Below are 23,602 nucleotides of genomic sequence, written 5' to 3' on the forward strand. Positions count from 1 at the left end.
GTCCCAAACAGGCCTGCGAGTCTCCCAGGCAATCTGAGCAAAGCTGACCCTTCCCAGCATATGGACAGGCATCATTTCTGGTCAGGGAGATTTGGAGTATGCTTTTTTACTTCATTACCTGTATTTTCCAAAGCTGTCTTCAATAAACATATATCGTTTTGGTAATAAGAAAAAACATGTTATTTTTTTAATCTCCCAAATCACAACTACAATATCACTTCATCTAATGAGATCACAACAACTAAAGATAACAGATAATGACTATGGTTTAAAACTAATTGAACTAAGGGAGTAACGTAAGGTTACAATTACGGCAGTATTTCCCTTCCTTTGATACTAATTAAAACACCAGATTGGACAGACAATATTAGCACTTTACAAACTGGATCTTCCTCCAAGTGCATAGCTTCTATAGACATTCAATTCATAAAACCCTATTCTAAGGATTCGTTTCCGTATATTAAGTTTTTTTCACCAAAAAATGCAAACAGAAAAATCTCTGCTACCAGAAATCTATAGCCATAACCTCAGTTAAGTTAATGGCTAAGAAGTTAAATGATTCCCGATCTTTATTTTACATGGTGTTGTTTTCCTTGATCCATAAGAATAATGATTTTAAGGGGTTCTCTTCCTCAGAGAACTTTGAAAAGTCACCCCATCAAAGAGTAAATCATACTACCCTCACGGTAAAGAAAGAGTACAAGGACAGGTAGAAATGTCAACTTTCAGGTAACCGACAGCGGGGGGATGGGGGGAGGGGGCGCCTGTTAATTCAACATTTCCCTCTCACTGCCCTCCAAGTCACTCCCACATAACATCCAGAGGGATCTAGTCAAACAAAAGGGTCTCACCTGCTTAAAACTGACATCAGCATCTACCTCCTCTGACTCCGAGTAAAATCCAAGCCGGCACCTGTCTGCTCTATACCTCACCTGTCTCTCCAGTGCTCACCTCCCCCCGGGTGACTTAGGTCTCCAGGTAAACAGAGCCTCAAACACTAACCTATTCAGTACGCCAGCATGACTGCTGAGTGGCCACCATGCACTGGACCCTGTTCCAGGTCGTGAGGACAACCCTTCCTCTCTCGTGGAACCCACCCCCTATTCAACCCCTCTACCAAGTTCTCCTCCTCCTCAGTTTCTTTGATCATCTTTTTTTTCATTTCTTTTTTGTTTTGTTTTGAGAGCGCTTACATTTGTTTATAATTTGATTTATGTATCTATTTTCAGCCATGCTTGGTCTTCGTGGCTGAGAGGGCCTTTCTCTAGTTGCAAAGAGCAGGGGCTACTCTCCTGTTGCGGAGCACAGGCTCTAGGGCGTGGAGGCTTCAGTAGCTGGCACGTGGGCTCAGTAGCTGCGGCACACAGGCTTAGTTGCTCCATGGCGTGTGGGTCTTCCCAGATCAGGGATCAAACACATGTATCTTGCACTGACGGGAGGATTCTTCAAAATACTAAAACAGCAATTTTATTAACTATATCTCAAGGTATCTGAAAATATAAGCAGTACTACCTATAACAGACATTATCACTGACTGACTTTGTTTAACAATACTTTTTTGTAAGGGAAGAAGAGAGGAGGAGGGAATTTTCATCACTGAAGCCTGGTATACATACCAGGAATATACCACTAAATTGTTTGGTCAACTTTTCAAGGTTTCTCTAATTACTAGCTGTACAGTTTTTATATGTCAGTGATCAAAATGGGATATTCCAATTCTGTAAGAATGGAGCAGTTGACTTCCAAATGAGTCCAGAAACTGAAAGGCTACTTGCTTCTAAAATCTATTATCTTTAAGATTACAGGAGAAATGAATTGATTTTTATAAAACAGTGGATGCACAACAAATACTCTTGTTATAGATAGTGCACAGGAATGAGTACATGTGTGTGTTTATTCAATGGCTTATAAAACAACACACTACCCTTGACATAGGGTTTCCCTGGTGGCTCAGTGGTAAAGAATCTGCCTGCAATGCGGGAGATGTGGGTTCAACCCCTGGGTCAGCAAGATCCCCTGGAGAGGGAATGGCAACCTACTCCAATATTCTTGCCTGGAGAATTCCATGGACAGAGGAGCCTGGCAGGCTGCAGTCCATGGGATCGCAAAAAGTCAGACACAACTGAGCAATTAATGCTTTACTTTCACCCTTGTTAGAATAAAGCTGGTCAGAAAATTTGCCTCAGAGAGAGGTGAGTAGGCCTCTACACAAACACAACAAATGGCTCCAATGGCATCTTGTCCCCCAGCTTTTATCACAAGAATCAGTGTTCTCCTTAACCAGGCTGGTGAAAACATGGCAGAAAAGCCAGTTGGCTTTGCCCATTTCCTGCAGCTGTATCACCTCACTGGTCACCAGAGGGACTTGCAAGGATGAATAGAACCATCCCTGAAAAAGAAGCCAGTCAAAATGCTCCCCAAGGCACAGAGGATCCAAAGCTGGTCCTCCTGCATGAAGGAGAGGCTGTTTAATTTTAACCAAGAATAAAACAAAAATTCTGACCAACTGCTGTGACCTTGTAATTTTCACATTCAAATTCAGGTGAGTCTGAAACTATCACATCCCTCAGTTCAGCTCCTGGCTCCACCACTGGATGAGGAATGAAGGGGTCTCAGGACCACTCCCACCCGGCTGGGTGGAGCCCTGGCCCACACAATGCTGAGAAGGGTTTTGGTGACCAGCCCAACAGTGAGCCTGCCTCGCTCAGCAGCACAAACTCAGGCCAGAGAGCTGAAGCCAAAACGATTTCACCAACCCTCTCTCTGGGAGACAAGCTGGCAAGGTAAGCTGCCAATCATTAATCCTACCAGAAAAAGAGAGCGATGGCGAATTCAAACAGATTCAGTTCAGTTCAGTCACTCAGTTGTGTCTGACTCTTTGCGACCCCACGGACTACAGCACGCCAGGCCTCCCTGTCCATCACCCACTCCCAGAGTTTACTCAAACTCATGTCCATTCAGTCAGTGATACCATCCAACCATCTCATCCTCTGTCGTCTCCTTCTCCTCCTGCCTTCAATCTTTCCCAGCATCAGGGTCTTTCCCAAGGAGTGAGTTCTTCGCATCAGGTGGCCAAAGTATCAAACAGATTAGCTTACTGGAAATTCACCTTGTTAGCAAGCTAGTCATTAGCAAGGAAACATCAATGATCTTCTACCATCACACTTTAGAAGGGTTTTTTAAAAAAAAAAAAAACAATCTCCCAGTGGATGGGTGACATCTCTACAGTAAGGCCTTTGTATTCCTGAACTTCCACTAGACACTTCAATTCTCCAACCAGGCTGAGGTGGAAATGTTTGTACAGGTTCCCAGCTGCCTCCCTAAGCTGACTTCTGTCCCTAAGCCCACTTGTCTTGCATTTCCAAGGCAAGTCCACACCAAGTAAACTGCCTTTTCCAACTGTGCTCTGTGACTCTGATCCTGTTTTTCATATGGGGGTGTTTTAGGAAAACTACTACAGAGTAAAGGGTAGCATAGTGCTTTCAGAGGTGAATGCTAGACAGGACAGGAGGCTTATTTGTGAGCTAAGTTGAGACTAACTCCTCACTGAGAGGGCTTTGAATCTGTGTGCCACCTACTTTATAAATGAATACATGCCAGGAAACTGCTAGGTTAGTCTCAAACAGAAATCAGGAATGCAAAAAGTACCCCAATACCCGTACAACATTTGCAGGCAAGAGGCAGTCCAGCACTGTGGAGTTTGGGCTCTAGAGTGACCATTCTGCAGAGTCACTTGCTGGCTCCTGTGATTTAACAGAGGGTATTTTGGTTCTCAAGTCACATTCATCTAAAAAACCGAGAATTTGTAAAATTTAAGCAAGTTTATGCTTATAAAATGCTATAAACGGACTTGATAAGTTTTAGCTATTATTCTTCCAGGTGTATGAATTTCCAGCTTCCAGATCACATCATCAACATGTTCACAATAACAACCCACTCTTCTTCCTAAAGATAAAACAATTCCCTAGGTTGGTCACTTAATAAGTCATTCCTCAAAAAAAGGAAGGGGGAGGGAAACGGAACTCTTATACAACATGCTGAGTGTAAATTGCTACAGCCTTTCTAAATGACTAACTGAAAGGATGTATCAAAAACCCTTAAACCATAATATGTACTTTGATCTTACAATCACACCTCTAGAAATTTATCCTAAAGGGAAAAAAAAATTCTCAAAGGTATATATAGAGATGCATGGAGGACAGTTATTGCAGAGATGATGATAATAGCAGTGGGAGAAAAATAATGTTTAATAAAAACAAATTGGTTGGGGACTTTCCCTGGTGGTCCAGAGGTAAAAAATCCACCTTCCAATTCAGAGGATGCGGGTTCAATCCCTAGTCAGGGAACCAAGATCCCACATGCCTTGGGCAACGGAGGCTGTATTCCACAACAAAGACCCGATGCAGCCAAATAAATAAATAAATAAATCATAGATTCACAAAATGGAATATTATTCAGTCAACATTACAACTGACTACATAGAGAAGAAATGATTCATAATGAGATGTTAAGAAGCACAGGTTAGGAAACAACCATATGTATACCAGGATCCCATATTTGCTAACCAAAATTTCATATACTGACAAATAGCACAGAGAAAAAACTGTTTGGAGAAATGTATTCAGGTAGTGGACCTCTAAGTATTTTATGGTTTTCTACTCTTTACTTTCCTATATTTCAATTGTTCTACCACAAACATGTAATTCTTTAAAATACAAGGGATCATCTAAACTGATTAACAGATTCTTTCTGAAATAGTACAATTAAGCTGAGAGGCATGACAGGCTTATTTTTACTTAGAAAAAAATCTGCCTAGAACCTGATGTTTTATTAGTTACTTTAATGTTTAATTATTACTGTAATTTTAAAATTATACATATTCAGTGCCAGGAAATTAGCAAGAGACTTCTTTTTAAGCAAAGGATTTCTACTTACTACCATAAAGTACATTAGTACAAAAACTGAACAGACTAGCTAGAGTTTCATACATTTTTATATATCTCAATATTTTATCATCATAACTAACATATATTAAATAATGCGTCTCAAGAACTTAAGTGAGAATTTAGAAGTATTAAATTTTTAAAATAATTTCCTTTTTTGAATTTGATTTTTAAAATTTTGGCCGAGCTGGGTCTTCTGTGCTGCTCTCTTTAGTTGCGTCAGTGGGCGCAACCAGGGCGGCCCTGGTGGCTCCAGAGGTGAAGGGTGAGGGTGAGGGCTAAAACACAGCGCAGCCCAGCACTGCACAACTATAGTTGTGGTGCGCGGGCTTCTCTCTGCGAGGCTTCTCTTCCTGCGGAGCACAGGCTCCAGGACATGTGGGCTCAGCCGCTGCGTCACACTGGGCTTAGCTGTGCCGTGCGTGGCATGTGGAATCTTCCCGGACCAGGGATTGAACCCACCACGTCCACTGCATTGACAGGTGGATTCTTAACCACTGGACCACCACAGAAGTCCTAGAAGTATTACATTTTACTACAACAATTCCCATTTTCAGCTGAGAAAACTGAGGCACTGAGAGGTTAGGTGACCAGATCAAAGTCACAGACCATGCTGTGTGGTGCCTAGTTGCTCCGTCCTGTCTGACTCTTCACGACCCCATGGACTGTCGCCCTCCAGGCTCCTCTGTTCATGGGGATTTTCCAGGCAAGAATACTGGAGTGGGTTGCCATGCCCTCCTCCAGAGGATCTTCCTGACCCAGGGATCAAACCCAGATCTCCCACATTGCAGGCAGATTCTTTACCATCTGAGCCACAAGGGAAGCCCAAGAACATTGGAGTGGGTAGCCGATCCCTTTTCCAGAGGATCTTCCCCACCCAGGAACCCAACTGGGGTCTCCTGCATTGCAGGCAGATTGTTTACCAGCTGAGCTACTAGGGAAGCCCCAAGTCACAGACTATGTATGGTCAAACCCAATATTCTCTAGAGGTTGCACTCTTAACTATCCATACCCTCAACTACACAGCAGAAGCTGTTATTTATGGGGCCTATGCTGGGCTCTAACAGAAAGGAGTGAAGATCATATATTAGGAGTATGAACAATAAAATTGGAAAATTACCAATTTTCTTTCTTTTGGGAAAATCCAATTTTTATTACATTATATTGGTCTTATCATAGGTTATAAAATGGCATTCTGATGTACTGATAGCAAATAATTTACCATTATGCTGTGACTTAAATTTACATTTTGAGTCTAAGCAAACATTTTGCTAGGAGCCTTCTTTTCAGCTTATCCTCTTGAGTTATGCTTGGGAAAGGTTCTCTCCTTTCAGAGACAACCAAACTTACAGAAATGACTGGGGTGTGGTACTTATGGCTCCCAGTTTATATAAAGTGACTATGAAATGATAAGATTAACTTTACAAGTAAAAGTTTAAAGGTGTGGGCTCACTGTGATGTAATTCACTCAAATATTTCATAGAGTTCCTCCAGGCACTACTCTAGGAGGTACAGTGATCTCTGCCCTTCTGAGATATATTATTACAGGTGCCTTACATATCTGAAGGTCATGGTTTTTTACTAGACGTCCAAGGTATGAAAGTTACTCTGTCATTTGAAAAACATGCCATCCTCTTCAGGACACGGTCTGGGGACACACAGTGATAAGGAACCACAATGCCAGTGGTTCTCCAATGCTACTGTGTAAGAAAACTTCCTGGAGAAGTTGGAAATCAGATCCCAGGAGTCTGTATTTTTACCAAGAACTTCACGTTATGTTGATGTAAGTGATCTGAGGTCTAGACATTGAGAAACCTGCCAGTAAGTGGAACCATTCAGAAGAGAAAGATCACTCACAAGAGAAGAGCCCTATGGCAGTGGGATGTGAACTGAGGAATATAAACCCGACTGACCTGTAATTAATTACCTGTAATTCACAAGCCCACATTAAAAAGCTGAGTAAGAGTAGATGAATTTAACGGCACCTCCTCCTTAACCCCCTTTATGGAGATTTGAGTTTGCCTCAATCTAGTTATTTTGAGAAAACATGAACTTAAGCAGAGCTTTATTTCCGATAAGAGGGATAAGCATTAAGACAAAGGAAACTGCTAGTCAATTGCAAAAAAAAAAAAAAGCTAAGAGAGACAAACATTTCACGGAACTAACTTGCTACCACTCATTTTATGCCCTATTTCACAATGCTTAGTATCTGAACAATCCACAGGGTTCCAAAGTACATCAAAAATGTGTTCATTTCCTCTCTTACTCAGGCAGAATAATAATAGACTTTTGTGAAGGTACCATGTGCCTCAGAAATTTCAATAGATACATTCTTAAATAAAGAAAATAGCCTTCAAAAACAATTCTATCAGAAATTCACCCTACTGGAGCTACTTATAGAAGTCTTAAATAGCTTTTGGACCATCACTAAATTAGTGTCCTTCATTTCTGAATTTGGATTACCTAAAGTTTTTGGCTTCTTTACAACTGTCCTACAGAAAGGACTCAATATTGAAAAATGTTTTTCTTCTTTTGTTATAAGCAAACAATCATAAAAATAACATAAATGTTTCAGGTGAACTATTAAAAATTTAAAAACAAAACACAGCATTTTGTTCTCCATGATAAGTAGAAATCATAACTTTGGATGGGTACTAAGCTTCTGCACCTTAAGTCATATAAAAATAAAGGTATCCCAACAAATATACTCCTATTTCAGACGGTAAGTGTAGCACTACATAAACCAGCCGGCCTGCTGGCTCCATGTCCCAATTCCTACCCTCAGATCCTGTCCACTACATAAACACTGAGCCTGGTCTTCATCCATTCAAAGGGATTAGTAAAAACTGCCTCTCCGATGACAGAATTGAGATTTTCCAGATGTATTTTTGGCACGGTACTTGTTTTTTATTATCTACACTTTTTATTGCACTTGCTTTTATTATTTGGACGTCCCGACCACGTAAACATTAAGAGCAGGATGCCAGCAGATAAAGCACAAAGAAACCTATTAGGAGTCGCATCTATTTAAATTTTCTGGCTGGTGCTGCCTCCAGAATAGCACTGAGGATGGCAAAGTTCTAAAGGAAACTTTCATATTAAGAGGCTGGCAAAAAAATCTCCAGAGCCTCTAACTCAACGCAGAAGCCCCTAACTGTTTTCTTCAAAAGCAAAACCTTTAGTATGCATCACAACAAAAGATGCCCACAGGAAATGTAATCTACGAAGGTGCTTCCTAATCCAAAAGGCAAACAAGAAGTAAGAGGGAAAGGCGCAACCCCATTCCTCGTCGGTTTCCTCTTCCTGGGGATTCTGACTGCATTTTCCTCGGTCAAGCCAGACAGAGCCTGGCAACTGTGCCTCCGGTCCACACCGTAAAACCGTGTCAGTGCGTAAAGAAGGGGAAAGGGAAGCGGCCGATGCCGGGGACGCGCTCCCCCCTTGAAAGGAAGAGCCGCTTTCTGTGAAATACCACCGGAGTCAAGTCAGTCCCAGCAGGAGGACGCGGGGCCAAAACGGCATTGACTGCCCTTCACTGACAGGGTTGGTTTTTTTTTTTTTTTTTTCCTTGCGGGCGGAGGAGAGAAAAGAAGGGATGAGCCGGGGAGGAGAGGCCGGGCATTCCGGATCCCCGGCAGGCTGGCGGAGGAGGCGAGGCTCGGCCCGCCCGCCCCACTCGGGCGACCGCGGGCAGCGAGGTCAGCCCTGCAAGGGACCCCACCGCCCGCGTGCCCCTAGAGAAAGGACGGGACCTCCCCCACGCTCGGCCGGCCACGGCGACCAATGCCCATTCAACCCCCCGAAGCCCGTCCCGCGGCCGCCGCCCACCCCCCAGCCTCGGTCCGCCGCGGAGCCCCGGCCTCCCGGCGCGTGCCAGCCGGCCGCCACCACCCACCACCCACCCAGCCACCCCCGGCGGCCCGGGAGGATGGGAAGGACGAGACACACGGGCGTCTCCAGGGCGCGCGGCTCAGGGTGAAGGGCGCTGGGAGGGACGCGCACACTGGCCCCGGGGTCGGAAGGGGATGGACGGGCGTCCCGGGCGGCCATCGCGCCCACCCTCGCCCCCGCCGCCTGCCCGGTGCAAGGCAAGCCGACGCGGTCCAGCTCTCTCCTCACCTCATCTCCAGGCGGGTCCACGCTGCCGCCTCAGGGGGACAAAAAAAATCAGTGCAGCTCAGTCGCCGCGGGAAGGGGACGCAGGAGCCGCAGCCCCGCACACCATCCCCGCCCGCCTCTCGGGGCGTCCCGGAGTCCGCCCGGGATTCTCCCTCGCGAGCCGCCGTACTACCGAGCAACCAAGCTGCGCGCCCTCCCGTCTCCACCTCAGCTCTTTGCCTCCCTTCGCTCCCCTCCCTCTGTCCCTCGCTCCCGCCTATCTCCTCATCTCCCCGGGGACCTGCCTCCCCCGCGCCCTCTCCGCCCCTTCGTCTCCGCCCACGGGGGGTGGGTGGGGACAATGAAAAAACAACCAATCGAAAGAAAGGGTTCACACCTCCTCCCGCCCCCCTCCTTCTAGCCCCGCCCACCGCGGGGGAAACGCAACTGAAAAAAAAAAATCTGGAGGAGGACGGAATGACAGCCGGATCGACAAATCAGCAAGCTCAGAGGGGGCGGGGCCTGGCCGCCCTAACCCCCCTCCCCCGCCGTCCCGCCCCCTTTCCCGAAGCAGGCCTCTGGCGTAGGGTTTCCCGACGGGCATAGAAGCGTCTGTGTCGGGCTTCAGAACGTTTTGTTCCACGGTCTCGGTGCCATTTGGCCGTTGCTGTGCGAGGCGAGGTACAAGTTAGGCGTCTTCAACTAACTAACGGCAGGTGTCACAGGAGAGAACAATGTAGAGGCACAAGGAGGGCGGGGCACAGTCCCAGGAAGGTGATGGGGATACGGTTGGAATGAGGAAGGGTGTGGTCTTGAACAAATTTACATAAAGCTGAACCCGTCGGCCTCTAGGACTTCGCGCATTGATTGGTAGCCACAGGCGCGTCGCCGTGGAGCATGCCGGGAGATGTAGTTCCGCGTTCGGTTGCTATGGCCGTCTCCGCGCATTGATTGGAAGCCCCAGGCGCGTCGCCTTGGAGCATGCCGGGAGATGTAGTTCCGCGTTCGGTTGCTGTGGCGGTCTCTAGAGTGCGAGACTGACGAGCGACCTGACCAATGGGAACAGGCCCTGGCGCTTAGGGGGCGGGTCCTCTACTGAGGGGCTCGAAGGTGGCGGAGGTGAAACTGCAGGCCGTTGGAGCCGCTCCGAGGCAGGTGAGCGCAAAGAGACGCGCTACGAGTCTTGGGAAACCGGGCTTTGGGCGGAAGCTCGGGAGACGCCCAGAGGGACCGTCCAGCCCTGGGGCGCAGGGTGGTTCCCGTAGTACCCCAACCTTATTAACACTTCTCGGGCTCAGGCCTAGCTGGCTTAGCTGAGGCCGCTGAGGGGCGGGAGATACTTGATTTGCCTGACGATTTCCTGGTCTTTACTGGTTTTGATGGTGGATGTTATTTCAGCTTGCATCTTCCTCCACTTTCATGGAAGCAAAAGTCTGGAAGTTTCCTTCCACCGAGACTCCCAGGTTGGATTTTACCCACTCCCGCGTCTTTTTGTTTCTATACATGAGTTTCTTTTTCTTTCTGCCTTACTGCTTCTATACGACTGCTTTCTCCTCCGTCACTCCCACCCCCGCCCCCTCGCCGGGGACAATTACCTAAAGCAGGGGCATTCGGGTTTGTGTAACTCTAGGGCCAGATTTGCCCTCCAGATTAAGCTAAAGGGAGGAATACTCTGGAGCAACGCGTGAGAACCACCTAGAACCGTTTTGAAGTGCAGACGGTGATGCTGAGGGTGTGGGCGGGTCCTGAGAATCTCCGTTTCTGACAAGCCCTCAGGTGCTGCCAGTCCAGGTTACAGGCACCAAGGTTTTGCATATTTAATGGAAGCCACTTAAAAAAAAAAAAATGAAGAGAAATATGTGAAATTAATGCTAGAGTTTTATTTAAAGTATATCTAAAATATCATATCAGAATGTAATCAAATGTTTAAAAATCGAGATTTTGTACATTCATTTTCTTCACATTTAAGAAACCTGATGGACATCTTATGCTAACAGTACATCTCAGTTCTGACTAGGCACAGTTCACGGGCTTCAGGATGATACAACCCACTGCAGAAATTAAAAGGTATTAAATCTTGGGTTGCCTCTGACAAAACCCCTTACTGCTCTGTGAGATGGATTTTGGAAGTACTTTACCAGATCCCCACTCAATTTACAGAAATAATAGTGCAAACAGCCAGCATTTATTCAACACTTCCTTTGTGCCAGGTATTGTACTTGAGTGCTTTACATGTATTATTTAAGCCTTACTGTTACTCTCCTGTTTTACAGGTGTGGAATTTAAGGCCCAGATGGTTAAAATTACCTAGTATATGTAGGTCATACTCTGAATAAGTGGAAAAGCCAGGATTCAGAGTAGGGTCACTTAGGACTTCTAAATCCATCAATCACCGTAGTGTATAATTATTACATTTTTTCACTAATTTCAATTCATTGATGCCTCTGCTCTAGTTTACAGCTAATCCTGAGACATTCAGATGTCAAACAGAGGGTTCACCATAGAAGGCACAGTTCCCTCAGTTGTAGTGAAATATTTGGATAGTCTTACAACTCTCTGTGGTGTCCATTCAATATCAAAGTTCTAAATTGAAGAAGAGTGTTCCAAACCTCAAGGAGATATATAGGCTTTACCCTGTACTATACTGTACTGTACTGTACCCAGGACTATACCCTGGACAGTGTGTCTTGGTTCATCTGTGTACCACCTTGAAGGAGGAAAGTGGGAAGGCTTGGGAATTCTTAAAACGTTTCACCTTGCAATCACAATGTTTTGGGGTTTGTTTTTGGTGAAATCTTTTATTCATTGATAAAAGTGAATCTTTTCTTGCTCATGCAAACTTCGCATAGAATAGTTCAAATACAACTTTAGTATTTTTGCAAAATAATTCTTTTTATCAGTTCAGTTCAATCGCTCAGTCATGTCTGACTCTTTGCGACCCCATGAATCGCAGCACACCAGGCCTCCCTGTCCATCACCAACTCCCAGAGCTTACTCAAACCCATGTCCATCAAGTTGGTGATGCCATCCAACTATCTTATGCTCTGTCGTCCCCTTCTCCTCCTGCCCCCAATCCCTCCCAGCATCAGGGCTTTTTCCAATGAGTCAACTCTTCACATGAGGTGGCCAAAGTACTAAAGCTTCAGCATCAGCCCTTCCAGTGAACACCCAGGACTGATCTCCTTTAGGGTCGACTGGTTGGATCTCCTTGCAGTCCAAGACTCTCAAGAGTCTTCTCCAACACCATAGTTCGAAAGCATCAATTTTTCGGCACTCAGCTTTCTTCACAGTCCAACTCTCACATCCATACATGACTACTGGAAAAACCATAGCTTTGACTAGACAGACCTTTGTTGGCAAAGTAATGTCTCTGCTTTTTAATATGCTGTCTAGGTTGGTCATAACTTTCCTCCCAAGGAGTAAGCGTCTTTTAATTTCATGGCTGCAATCATCATCTGCAGTGATTTTGGAGCCCAAAAAAATAAAGTCAGCCACTGTTTCCACTGTCTCCCCATCTATTTCCCATGAGGTGATGAGACCAGATGCCATGATCTTAGTTTTCTGAATGTTAAGCTTTAAGCCAACTTTTTCACTCTGCTCTTTCACTTTCATCAAGAGGCTTTTTAGTTCCTCTTCACTCTCTGCCATAAGGGTGGTGTCATCTGCATATCTGAGGTTATTGATATTTCTCCCGGCAACCTTGATTCCAGCTTGTGCTTCTTCCAGCCCAGCGTTTCTCATGATGTACTCTGCATATAAGTTAAATAAGCAGGGTGACAATATACAGCCTTGACGTACTCCTTTTCCTATTTGGAACCAGTCTGCTGTTCCATGTCCAGTTCTAAGTGTTGCTTCCTGACCTGCATTCAGGTTTCTCAAGAGGCAGGTCAGGTGGTCTGGTATTCCCATCTCTTTCAGAATTTTCCGCAGTTGATTGTGATCCACACAGTCGAAGGCTTTGGCGTAGTCAATAAAGCAGAAATAGATGTTTTTCTGGAATTCTCTTGCTTTTTCAGTGATCCAGCGGATGTTGGCAATTTGATCTCTGGTTCCTCTGTCTTTTCTAAAACCAGCTTGAACATCTGGAAGTTCTCGGTTCACGTATTGCTGAAGCCTGGCTTGAAGAATTTTGAGCATTTCTTTACTAGCGTGTGAGATGAGTGCAGTTGTGCGGTAGTTTGAGCATTCTTTGGGATTGCCTTTCTTTGGGATTGGAATGAAAACTGACCTTTTCCAGTCCTGTGGCCACTGCTGAGTTTTCCAAATTTGCTGGCATATTGAGTGCAGCACTTTTACAGCATCATCTTTCAGGATTTGAAATAGCTCAATTGAAATTCCATCACCTCCACTAGCTTTGTTCATAGTGATGCCTTCTAAGGCCCACTTGACTTCACATTCCAGGATGTCTGGCTCTAGGGGAGTGATCACACCATTGTGATTATCTGGATTGTGAAGATCTTTTTTGTACAGTTTTTTCTGTGTATTCTTGCCATTTCTTCTTGATATCTTCTGCTTCTGTTAGGTCTTTTTATACATTGTAGTAAAGATGACATCTTGTGAAATTATTTTCCCTTGATGGTGAATTTATTAGTAAATATTTAATCAAAAGTACAGTTCCTACTTTGCATCTGAAGTAAGTAATGATTAAAGACCCTATAGTGATTTAGAGAATTAAGTGTTGACAGACTGCAATTATATTGGTGTATGGAGAAGATGATCCCTTAAGTCAGTTGGAAAGGAGGGAGAATGTAGTAAAAATGTAGGGAGGATCCCTCAGTTTATCTTCCTCATCCCTTGCCTTGTCCCAGTATCACATGATCAAGCCAGCAGGAAGGGAAGACTGCCATTCATGACACCATTGGCTGCACTGTTCCCCAGTAGTACAACATGGGAAAATAGGACGCTAACTCAGAAATATAAATGAAGGTTAAGTTTCTGTTGTTCTGAATCTTACTGTATCAAATGGCCCTACAGCAAATAGAAACTGGAGCAATGACTTCTAATCTGTGATTAATGACCATCCCACTTCCCCAAACCACCCACTACCCACCCTCCAGCAGTACTGGCAAGGGGGTCCACTAATAAGAATTCTTAAGTGAAAAAAAAAAAAAGAATTCTTAAGTGAAAAGGTATTTTGTAAATCAACAAATAACAAAAGTTAAGCTCTCTTGGAGGGAGGAGAATTAATCAAAAATTCTTTTGATATTCAGAAGAGGTCGTTGTTGGAAGCCACTTGTTGCATGGATAGGCAACAGTTTGACATAGCTAATTAAATGTCTCTTGTCTTGCTTCCACATAAAGCCTTTACCAAAAAATTATTTTCCTTTCCTAATTCTTCACCTAGCTTTAGATCTCAACTTATGTGAGATGTAAAGAGGACGCCCCACTTGTATAAAAATTCAATCAAGTATGTCTTGATAATGTCCATATAAATCTAGACTCTCATAATCAGAAGAGACTTTGATATGGTAATCTCATTCCCATCCCCCTCAACTGATGCTTGAATCTCCCTTATGATGCTGCTGTAAATGTGTATCCAGCCTCTGATTTAAATCCATCTACTAATAGGGACCATGTCACTTCATGCATTTTCCTAAGTCATAGCTCAGTTGGTAAAGAATCTGGCTGCAATTCAGGAGACCCGGGTTCGATTCCTGGATTGGGAAGATCGCCTGAAGAAGGAAATGACAACCCACTCCAGTATTCTTGCCTGGAGAATCCCATGGACAGAGAAGCCTGGCAGGCTATAGTCCATGGGGTCACAATGAGTCAGACACGACTTAGCGACTAAACCACCACCACCAAAATGTGAAAGTAAAAAGTTCTTAGGATATGTGCTACTAGCTAGAAATGCTTTGCAGAGTTTAGCTAGGTGTAAGCCACTGTCACAGTGTTTCCCATGCCCATCTTGTAACAGGCACAGGAGAGAAGTACAGTGTATAACGCCAGTGTACTCCTTGTTTATGTCAAGTGTCCTTAGAATTTATAGATTTCTGGAGACTATCTCCAGCACAATGTAGAGACGTCCCTCCCTCTTTAAGAAGCAGAGCTGGCCTGTCCAGTTAGGACTACCAGTCTCCTCTGCAGCCTGCAAAGTATATGGTATTTGAACCAGACCTCCAGCTAGTTACTTTGATTATACTGACCATAATAGGTTTTATGGGTACATGGTTTAACATTCTTCTTTATCTGATATGTGGATATGTATGAAAAGTCTCACAGGTGGGTAAGAACATGGTTAAAACTTAAGCACCTCTTCAATATAACTGAAGATTTACCCCTAGTAATCCGCTAGCTTTGTAATACTATCCACTCAGCCGAGCAAGATGATGAGCCTCATTTCAGAGCTGACTTCATCTGTTTTTTTTTTTTTTTTTCAGTAGCCCAGCTGCTTGACAGTTTGTCTGCTTTCTTTAAAACAAAAATGAGGGTGGGTGAAGCATAATACTTCACCATATTATGAAGTTTGTGTTGGGAATAATGAAAATTTGAGCGCATAAGAAGAGTCTGGACTTTGAAGTTGTCCGCAGGGAGAGAAGGAAGCTGTTGCCCAGGCCTCAGGCTTCACAGTTTGGGCCTGTAATTGTGCTTACATCCAAGAGAAGCACTTAAGCCAGGAGATTGTAAAGGAGAAGGAAGCCTAGAGGAGGGAATTATGAGAGATTCTGAGATATCCTCGAGGGCTGAAGTTGGCACAACAGAACCTTGTTTGCGGGCAGGAAAAGTGAGTCTAGTTTTATGACTGTTGAATTTGAGGTTGAGCTGATACTCAGAACACTTTTGGTTTGAACGTATAGAGAAGGATTGATCTGTAGAGGTTTTACTTACAATTATTAATAGATGAGCTCCTTGGGGGAGTAAGTATAGCAGGGGAAGAGCAAGTGAGGTTCATGTTGTTATAACTAAGAGGAAACCATTTGAAATGTCTTCCCATTGATTTTTTTTTAGAAATCCTTTAAGAGATTAGTACTTTCATTAAGAGATTAATCTTTAAGAGATTAATACTTTCTTGGTATTATTTATGGTAAGTGTTTAATTTATGCAAAGTCCTTATTCTGCTTTCATACCAAAAATTATTTAAAACAGGTGTCTTAATTTTTGTTTCTCCAGATTTATAATAGATTTAATATGTTGATATTATAAAAACTTAAAGTATTATGAACATAATCTTCAATTTGAGGCCTTATGTTAAATATATTTAAAGTTGGATGTACCTGAAGAATTTAAAACTTTATGCTTTTTACAGGGCTTTTTAGGGCTCTTTACATCAACCTATATTTTTTAAACAGGTTTATTTTCAATTAAAAGTTTTATGTAGCACTTTTCTGATAAAGGCAAGGTTATAGTAGAATATATAATTTTGAGGTTAATGACATTCATTTTTGGAAATAGCATGATAAATAGTATATATTTCATTTATATTTTTATTTTATGAAGTGTTCAGTTATTTTATTTCCTGTGTGCAAATATCTTTATGTTCAATAAAAATTTTATTAAATAATGGATTAAGTGTTCCATTTAATCTGGACCACTGCCTAAGAAATTAAGTGGGTTTTGAATACCATTCATTGTACCATTTTCTCTGTGTTAAGAACTCAGTATTCCTTTTTGGGCTTGCAAAACAAATAATATTTCCTCAATTTTCTTCTGGTCACTTTTATAAAAATACTTCTTTTTCTTCACCTTGTAACTTTGAGGAGTGGTTTTTGTTCCCACATGGTTCCTTATTAAACCAACAACTAAACATTACTTTTTTCTACCAGCCAGGCTGATTGTAACCTAATTTGGAGGAACTATTTAGATGATCTGACCAAAACTATGGGCATTACTATGTATATAATAGTCATCTTAAGGGACACTACGGTACATACAAACAGCTTCCAGGATCTTTGAAATTGGGGTGCATACAGTATGAGATTCATGTGACTACTGATCTGAGAGACATGCTATATGTTTTCAGACGCCGTGGACAGCGAAGATGGTTGGCTTCCAGAGTTACAAAGGGAGATGTTTTGAAATCAAGGTGTTGATGTGTAATGATTTCATTCCTCAAAAAGGCAATTCTAGTAGCTCCAGATTGAGTAGAAGCAGAGTTTTATTTATTCAATAATAATGGATATTGATTCTTCGAAGCTGGGAAAACCCACTAGTTGAGTGAATAAAGCAAGGTTTTGTCAGTATGTAATGAAATCTAGAAGCATGGAACAGATGGAGTAGATTGCGTGTCACTGGGAGGTGATTTCAGAGAGGGAGTATAACTTGAGCTTTGTTTACTTTGCAGAATCTGTAGAGTAAGTACAGCACAGTCTCAGAGAGCAAGCAGGGCCTGGAGCCTGGAGACAGCAGTGGCCATATGGTATGAAGTCACACTGGGCTTCCCAGGTGGCACAGCGGTAAAGAATCTGCCTGCCAATGCAGGAGACACAGACCCTGGGTCAGGAAGATCCCCTTGAGAATGAAGTGGCAACCCACTCCCGTATTCTTGCCTAGAGAATCCCGTGGACAGAGGAGCCTGGCAGACTACAGTCATGGGGTCACAAAGAGTCAGATACGACTGAGCATACACGCACACATACTGCCTAGAGCAGACAGGGGATGTGTTTGAAGAATGAAGAAGTAAGGTAAACTAGGGACAGTGGGTATGCATTTTAGATGGCCTGACAGCTGAGAAGGAGAAGTTAGATTTCTGTCAAAGGTTAGGTTCTTCCCCTCACCCCTACCACCCTGACAAACTTATTGATGTGTACACACACACACACACACACACCTTCCTTAGGTTCTTCCCCTCTCCCCTACCACCCTGACAAACTTATTGATGTGTACACACACACACACACACACACACACACACCCACCTACCTTCCTTAGGTTCTTCTTAGGTTCTTCCCCTCTCCCCTACCACCCTGACAAACTTATTGATGTGTACACGCACACACACACACACACACACACACACACACACACACACACACACACACACACACACACACCTTCCTTAGGTTCTTCCCCTCTCCCCTACCACCCTGACAAACTTATTGATGTGTACACACACACACACACCTTCCTTAGGTTCTTCTTAGGTTCTTCCCCTCTCCCCTACCACCCTGACAAACTTATTGATGTGTACACACACACACACACACCTTCCTTAACCAGAAGGCTAGAGACACATAAATTCTCTGTGTCTGGAATGTGTACTCATTTCTGTTAGTTCCAGCATTTGATTACCACCTTCTGGAAAGTAGCAACCATTACTGAACTACTCAGTAAAAACCCTCTATAAAGATTCTTTAGATCCATTAAGATCAGCTTGCAGGGCCAGCTTCATAAGAACAAGACCTCTGCAGTCACACTGGACCTCACAGTCAGACGGCACACATGCTTGGTTTGATGCTTGGCTGTTACCGTCTTGAAATTTTAGTTTCTGAACAAGGTTCCCCACATTTTCATTTTGCAGTGAACCCTGCAAGTTATGTAGCTAGTTCTGTCAACAAGCACTTACTGATTATCAGTCCTGAACTAAAGGAGATAGGGTTCTAGTTTTACATCTAATGTTAGTAGTTCAGTAAAAACCATTAAGTATAATGGTAAAGGTAAATGACTTTGGAGTTGGTAGCATCTGATTTGTCTCAGCTCTGGCCCAGCTGGAGCTATTAGACCCTAGGAATGTACCTCTGTAAGTCTCAGTTTCCTCATTCATAAAATAAATTCAATAATAATGTAGTACTTTCATAAAAAAATATGTATAAGAATGTTCTTAGGATAATTTGTAAATGTGTTAAACTGGAAACCATCAGATGTCTATCTTCAGTGCAATGGACATTTAGTAATTCATACAGTGGAATACTATGTAACTGAATGAAATAGATACAACTGCAGGCAACAGCATGAGTGAAACTTATAATACTGAGAGAAGGAGCATAATTCATTTATATAAAGTCAAAAACAGACAAAGCTTAACTCTGCTTGAATATCAGGATATTGATATTGATATCCTTAAAAGGGGGACAGTGACTAGAAGGGGAACCAGGGAGCTTCTGGAGTTCTAGTGACATGTTTCCTGCTATGACATGGCCATGTTCACTTTGTAAAGTTCACCAAGCTATATACTTCAGATCTGTGAACTTTTCTCTGATTTTATATGGTACCTCTATGAAATTTACATTAAAAAATAGTCTTGTCATACAATTACTATGGAAATTAAAGAAACAACTGTGGAATCCTTAGAGATGCTTCAAGATGTCCACAGAATACAGGTTTAATTGAAGGCAGGAGGAGAAGGGGATGACAGAGGACGAGATGGTTGGATGGTATCACTGACTCAATGGGCATGAGTTTGAGCAAACTCTGGGAGATGGTGAAAGACAGGGAAGCCTGGCGTGCTGCAGTCCATGGGGTCACAAAGAGTTAGACACGACTGAGCGACTGAAAACAACAAATGTCTTACAAATGGATACAGAGGAATTAGGGACACAATTTCAACGACTGTCTTGATTGTCCACTTTTTGCTTTCCAATGGACTTTTTTAAGACTTTGAAAGCCCTTTATTTATTTTTTTTTTGAAAGCCCTTTAAATGACACTTTTGGTTATTAAAATTGAGCCCTCTGGCCTGCACGGTTTTTTTTTCAGGTACATCTCATAATTTTTGTTGAATAGTGAGATGAAGTTAAGCACAGTCTCACCTTGGTGTGAAGGCTGAACTATAAGCCTTCAAATACGTACCTGAGGTTATTGCATCTTCTCTTGTTTGGTTGCTTTCAAGAACTATTACCTAAATTCATTTGAAGACTACACTTAAATTGTCATTTTATCCTTTAGAACTATTTTTCAATTTATGCTTTCAGTTGATCTGGCATGTTTTGTTGGTTAGTATATTTCATGTATATTTTTTCTTTTATTGTTTTCAGGTGACTATGAAAGGCTTATATTTTCAACAGAGTTCTACAAGTGAAGAAGTAACATTTGTGTTCCGAGAAAGGGTAAGAAAAATGGTTTAATCTTTAGATGGAACAAGACAGTGTATTTTACAAATGTCACAGACCTAATTTTAAATACCCTGTTACAAATTATTTTTGAGTGGCACCCTATAAATTACTTTAATCTTATATGAAAACAGTGGTTGATATTATGGTATATTTTTAAAAGAGTTGCTGCAAAAGAGTTTTTAGTTCCTCAGTGTGGTAGTAGAAAAGATATAAGAAACTGAACAACTTGAGTAGTTTTATGTGTTGCAAAATTTATTTATTCTGAATACCACAATAAAATGATTTTTTAGATTGTAGCCATATTTCAGAAATACTTTCATATTGTGAACTGAAAGAGGTGGAAAAGCATTGTTTTTCACACTAACTTCTGAGCATTGCAAAGTTACTTCATGCACTAAGCTTTAAAGGTTTCCAGTTTTGTTTTGTTTTTTTACTACTTGAAGGGTAGAGAGTAGAATTTTTATCTATTAGTGATTGTTTGAAAGGTTTGTGTCAGGCCAAAGCCATTCCACTGTTAGTTTAGAGACAAAAACTAAGTGCGGTATGTATTTCATATTGTTTGTATATTTCAGAGTAGTAATAAGAACCTCTGGATTGTGAACACAATTCAGTTTTTCTGTTTCATCTTTCAACAACTACAAAATCATTTAGATTAGGAATCTAATCAGACAGTTTGGTTTCTACCATTGAGTCCAAGAGGTTTGACTGGCTCCCAGAAATAATTATCACCAGGTTCACACAAATCATGAGTATACAGTTATCGATATTGCTGAATATCTTCATAAAATCACCAAACAGTATCAAATCTGAGTTTTAAAAAGGGATATCCCAGAAGACTGTGTTCATGTCAACTATAGGGAGTGGTCACTCAGAGAACACAGGGGGCACCGTGCAGGTAGCTGTTCCAGCATCTAGCCAACACTTGATCTAATTTGGGGCATATCAAGGACTGAAGAAAGCACTTTAATTACTGGTGTCATTGGTGGACAGCACTACGTACCTCAGTTTGAAATATCTTTGCCTTTGAAGTTATATCTAGCTGTGGAATATGAGGGGTAAATTAAGTTCCATTAAGTTTGTATTTCGACCCCAGAGTCCCATGGGGCATGCTAAAATGTCCAAGACAGATGTTAAATAAGGTAGAGATCAACAAATGACACTAAAGAACTTTCTATATAGCATTAAGAAAATTCCATAATCAGTACAGTGTATCTATTATGTATATATGTGTTTAAGGACATCCCCACATGAAGGTTTGATGCTTTGAGATTATTTAAATTGAACTGAAGCACACTATTTATTGCTCTACTTTGTTATCCTGTGTTCATTGCCTACACATAGATTCTTGTCCATAGCTTGGAAGTACATTTTCAGATTAGTACCTTAAGACTTTTGAAATTTTTTACCCCCAAATTCCCTACATTCTTTTATATTATATATTACAAAGTAATTGTTTGTAGCTTTTTCAGTTAACTTAGATGTAAGATTTCAATTTTGTTCAGTTATATATGAAAATTTTTGCAACATGAAGGCAGTATTCTCAAAGGAATATGTAATTATTTTATCATTTGACTCTAGGAAAATCTTCCTGTTACAGAAGATAACTATGTGAAACTTCAAGTTAAAGCTTGTGCTCTGAGCCAGATAAATACAAAGGTATGAACACTAAGATATTGGTGCTTTGATTTGGCCAAAAGTCAAATATATATCGTATACAAAAATTTTAATAATAATAACTGATTTCTGAATACCAAGAAGTTATTCTTAGAAGAACAGAACAGCTAGGGAAAAAAATTATTGTGTATTTCTATATTAATGTAAATTGTCAGTCTAATTGAATTCATGTATCTTATAATATTATATGAAAATATTTTATATGGAATTGTGTTAGATGGTTAGTTTACAGATAGAAATATCTGTGTGAATTTTCTAAGATAATGGAAATTAAATGGTAGCTAACTGGTTTGCTGACACATTAAAATTATACATATCAACTAATCCCTTAGCAAACCTGGTTTCCTACTCCACAGAGGAACCTATTTTGTGAAGATACTTGCTTTTTATCTTGATGGCCAAAAATGGAGTCACATTTGCTTTTTCTGTGGTTTGATTTTTGCTCCTTCTTTTCTCATGTATGAATAGAGGTTAGAATTTATTCTTGACAATAAATTCAAGACTTTGTCATTATTTAGCTTCTGGCAGAAATGAAGATGGAGAAGGAATTCTTTCCTGTTGGGAGAGAAGTTGCTGGAATTGTGTTAGATGGTAAGTTTACAGATAGAAGTATCTGTATTTATTTTCTAAAATAATGGAAATTAAATGGTAGCTAATTGTTTTACTGACACATTAAAATTATACACACTTCTTCAATACAAAGAAACCATACAGAAGTGTTTTTCCTTTTTTAATTAAAAAGAAAAATAGAACTTAATGGTATTTTATCATTGAAGAGCTTATAACAGTTTAGTAAATAAATATTTAGAGATTATGTATTTAAATCCATGAGTAATCATTTTATATAGTATAACCAGTATTGTCCTTTTTTTTTTTCCCCAGTATTGTCCTTTTTATGATGTTTACAAACCAGCATAAATTATTTGTGTAACTTGGCTTTGGGTCAAAATTTACATAATGGTCAATAACTGCACTCACATTAAATTTTTAAAGTGTGCCTAAAATTGAGTATTTAAAAGGTAAATAGGGACTACTTCCCTGCCAATCTAAGTGGTTAAGACTCCAAGCTTCCACTGCCAGGGGCACAGGTTTGATCCCTGATGGGGAGACTGAGACTCTGCCTGAAGTTCTGGGCAAGAGTCATAGGCAGGATACTTGACAGAAGAAAAAAAAGTTTGTCAAGAAAATTCCCCTTCAAAAATTGCAGAATAAAAGATAACTAACAAAATCTTTTAATGATGATATGAACACTGATTCCTTCATCTGCCCCCCAAAAATGAGGCAGGAGGCAAGGGCCAGATCACGTTGAATCTCATCTCAGGTTGGGCTATAGAGAACGTATTAGGGTGGCCATATGAAGAGTGGATTTGAGGCAGCTCAGGCTGTAGGCAAGAGCACTGTTTGAGCCATAGACCCAACAAGCAAGAAATGACAAAGTCCATAATGTAGACGGAGGTGGTAAAGGTACATTCAAGAAATACTGGGAAAGTCAAGTCAGCAGAACTTAATAATTGACTGGAACAGGAGAATTCAAAACACGTAAAGGCAGAAAATGATTTATAAGATTCTGGTTATATTTGAAAGTTGTCAGCTGATCGGTTGTGTTTGAAGTCATAGAATGCTGATGAGCTCATGCAGGGAGAGAGGGGAAATGAAGGAGACACACAGATTGCATGGACCCCTTGGCAGTGCCGCTGTGTGAAGGACAATCCTTAATAAGAGGAGTATGCAGGATGCCATGAAAAAAGGATCAGGGTGATTTCAGGAAGACAAGAATGTGCAGCAGGAGGGAAAGAGAAAGCACAGAAAGCAAGAATATTGGGGGATGGAGGCACAGGCAGGATCCAGAGACGCAGCAGATTGGGACCCTTCTGCAGACAGAGCCAGCCAGAGGCGCCACT

The 23,602-nt window shown here is 41.8% G+C and overlaps 2 protein-coding genes across 13 annotated transcripts in view; one reads left to right on the forward strand and one right to left on the reverse strand.

The window, feature by feature from the left end:
- The window catches only part of ITSN1 (intersectin 1), a 251,132-nt gene extending 241,804 nt beyond the window's left edge, over positions 1-9,328 (reverse strand). For 4 of the 8 annotated variants that reach the window (XM_043892810.1, XM_043892808.1, XM_043892816.1 and 1 more), the window contains exon 1: positions 9,063-9,328. The gene's annotated coding sequence lies outside the window, so the exon portion shown is untranslated. The remainder of the gene's footprint in view (positions 1-9,062) is intronic. The other 4 variants (XM_043892809.1, XM_043892806.1, XM_043892811.1 and 1 more) reach the window with 4 other exon arrangements.
- A 740-nt stretch (positions 9,329-10,068) lies between these two features.
- CRYZL1 (crystallin zeta like 1) overlaps positions 10,069-23,602 on the forward strand; it is a 33,759-nt gene continuing 20,225 nt past the window's right edge. For 2 of the 5 annotated variants that reach the window (XM_043892827.1, XM_043892829.1), the window contains exons 1-4: positions 10,484-10,504; positions 19,950-20,021; positions 21,606-21,683; positions 22,220-22,292. In XM_043892827.1, the coding sequence (XP_043748762.1) occupies positions 19,956-20,021; positions 21,606-21,683; positions 22,220-22,292 (217 nt within the window). In that variant the 5' untranslated portion in view covers positions 10,484-10,504; positions 19,950-19,955. Of the gene's footprint in view, positions 10,197-10,482; positions 10,505-19,949; positions 20,022-21,605; positions 21,684-22,219; positions 22,293-23,602 lie in introns of those variants that run through there. The other 3 variants (XM_043892828.1, XM_043892830.1, XM_043892826.1) reach the window with 3 other exon arrangements.

Source organism: Cervus elaphus, chromosome 31 (assembly GCF_910594005.1).
Source record: "Cervus elaphus chromosome 31, mCerEla1.1, whole genome shotgun sequence".
NCBI lineage: Eukaryota > Metazoa > Chordata > Mammalia > Artiodactyla > Cervidae > Cervus > Cervus elaphus.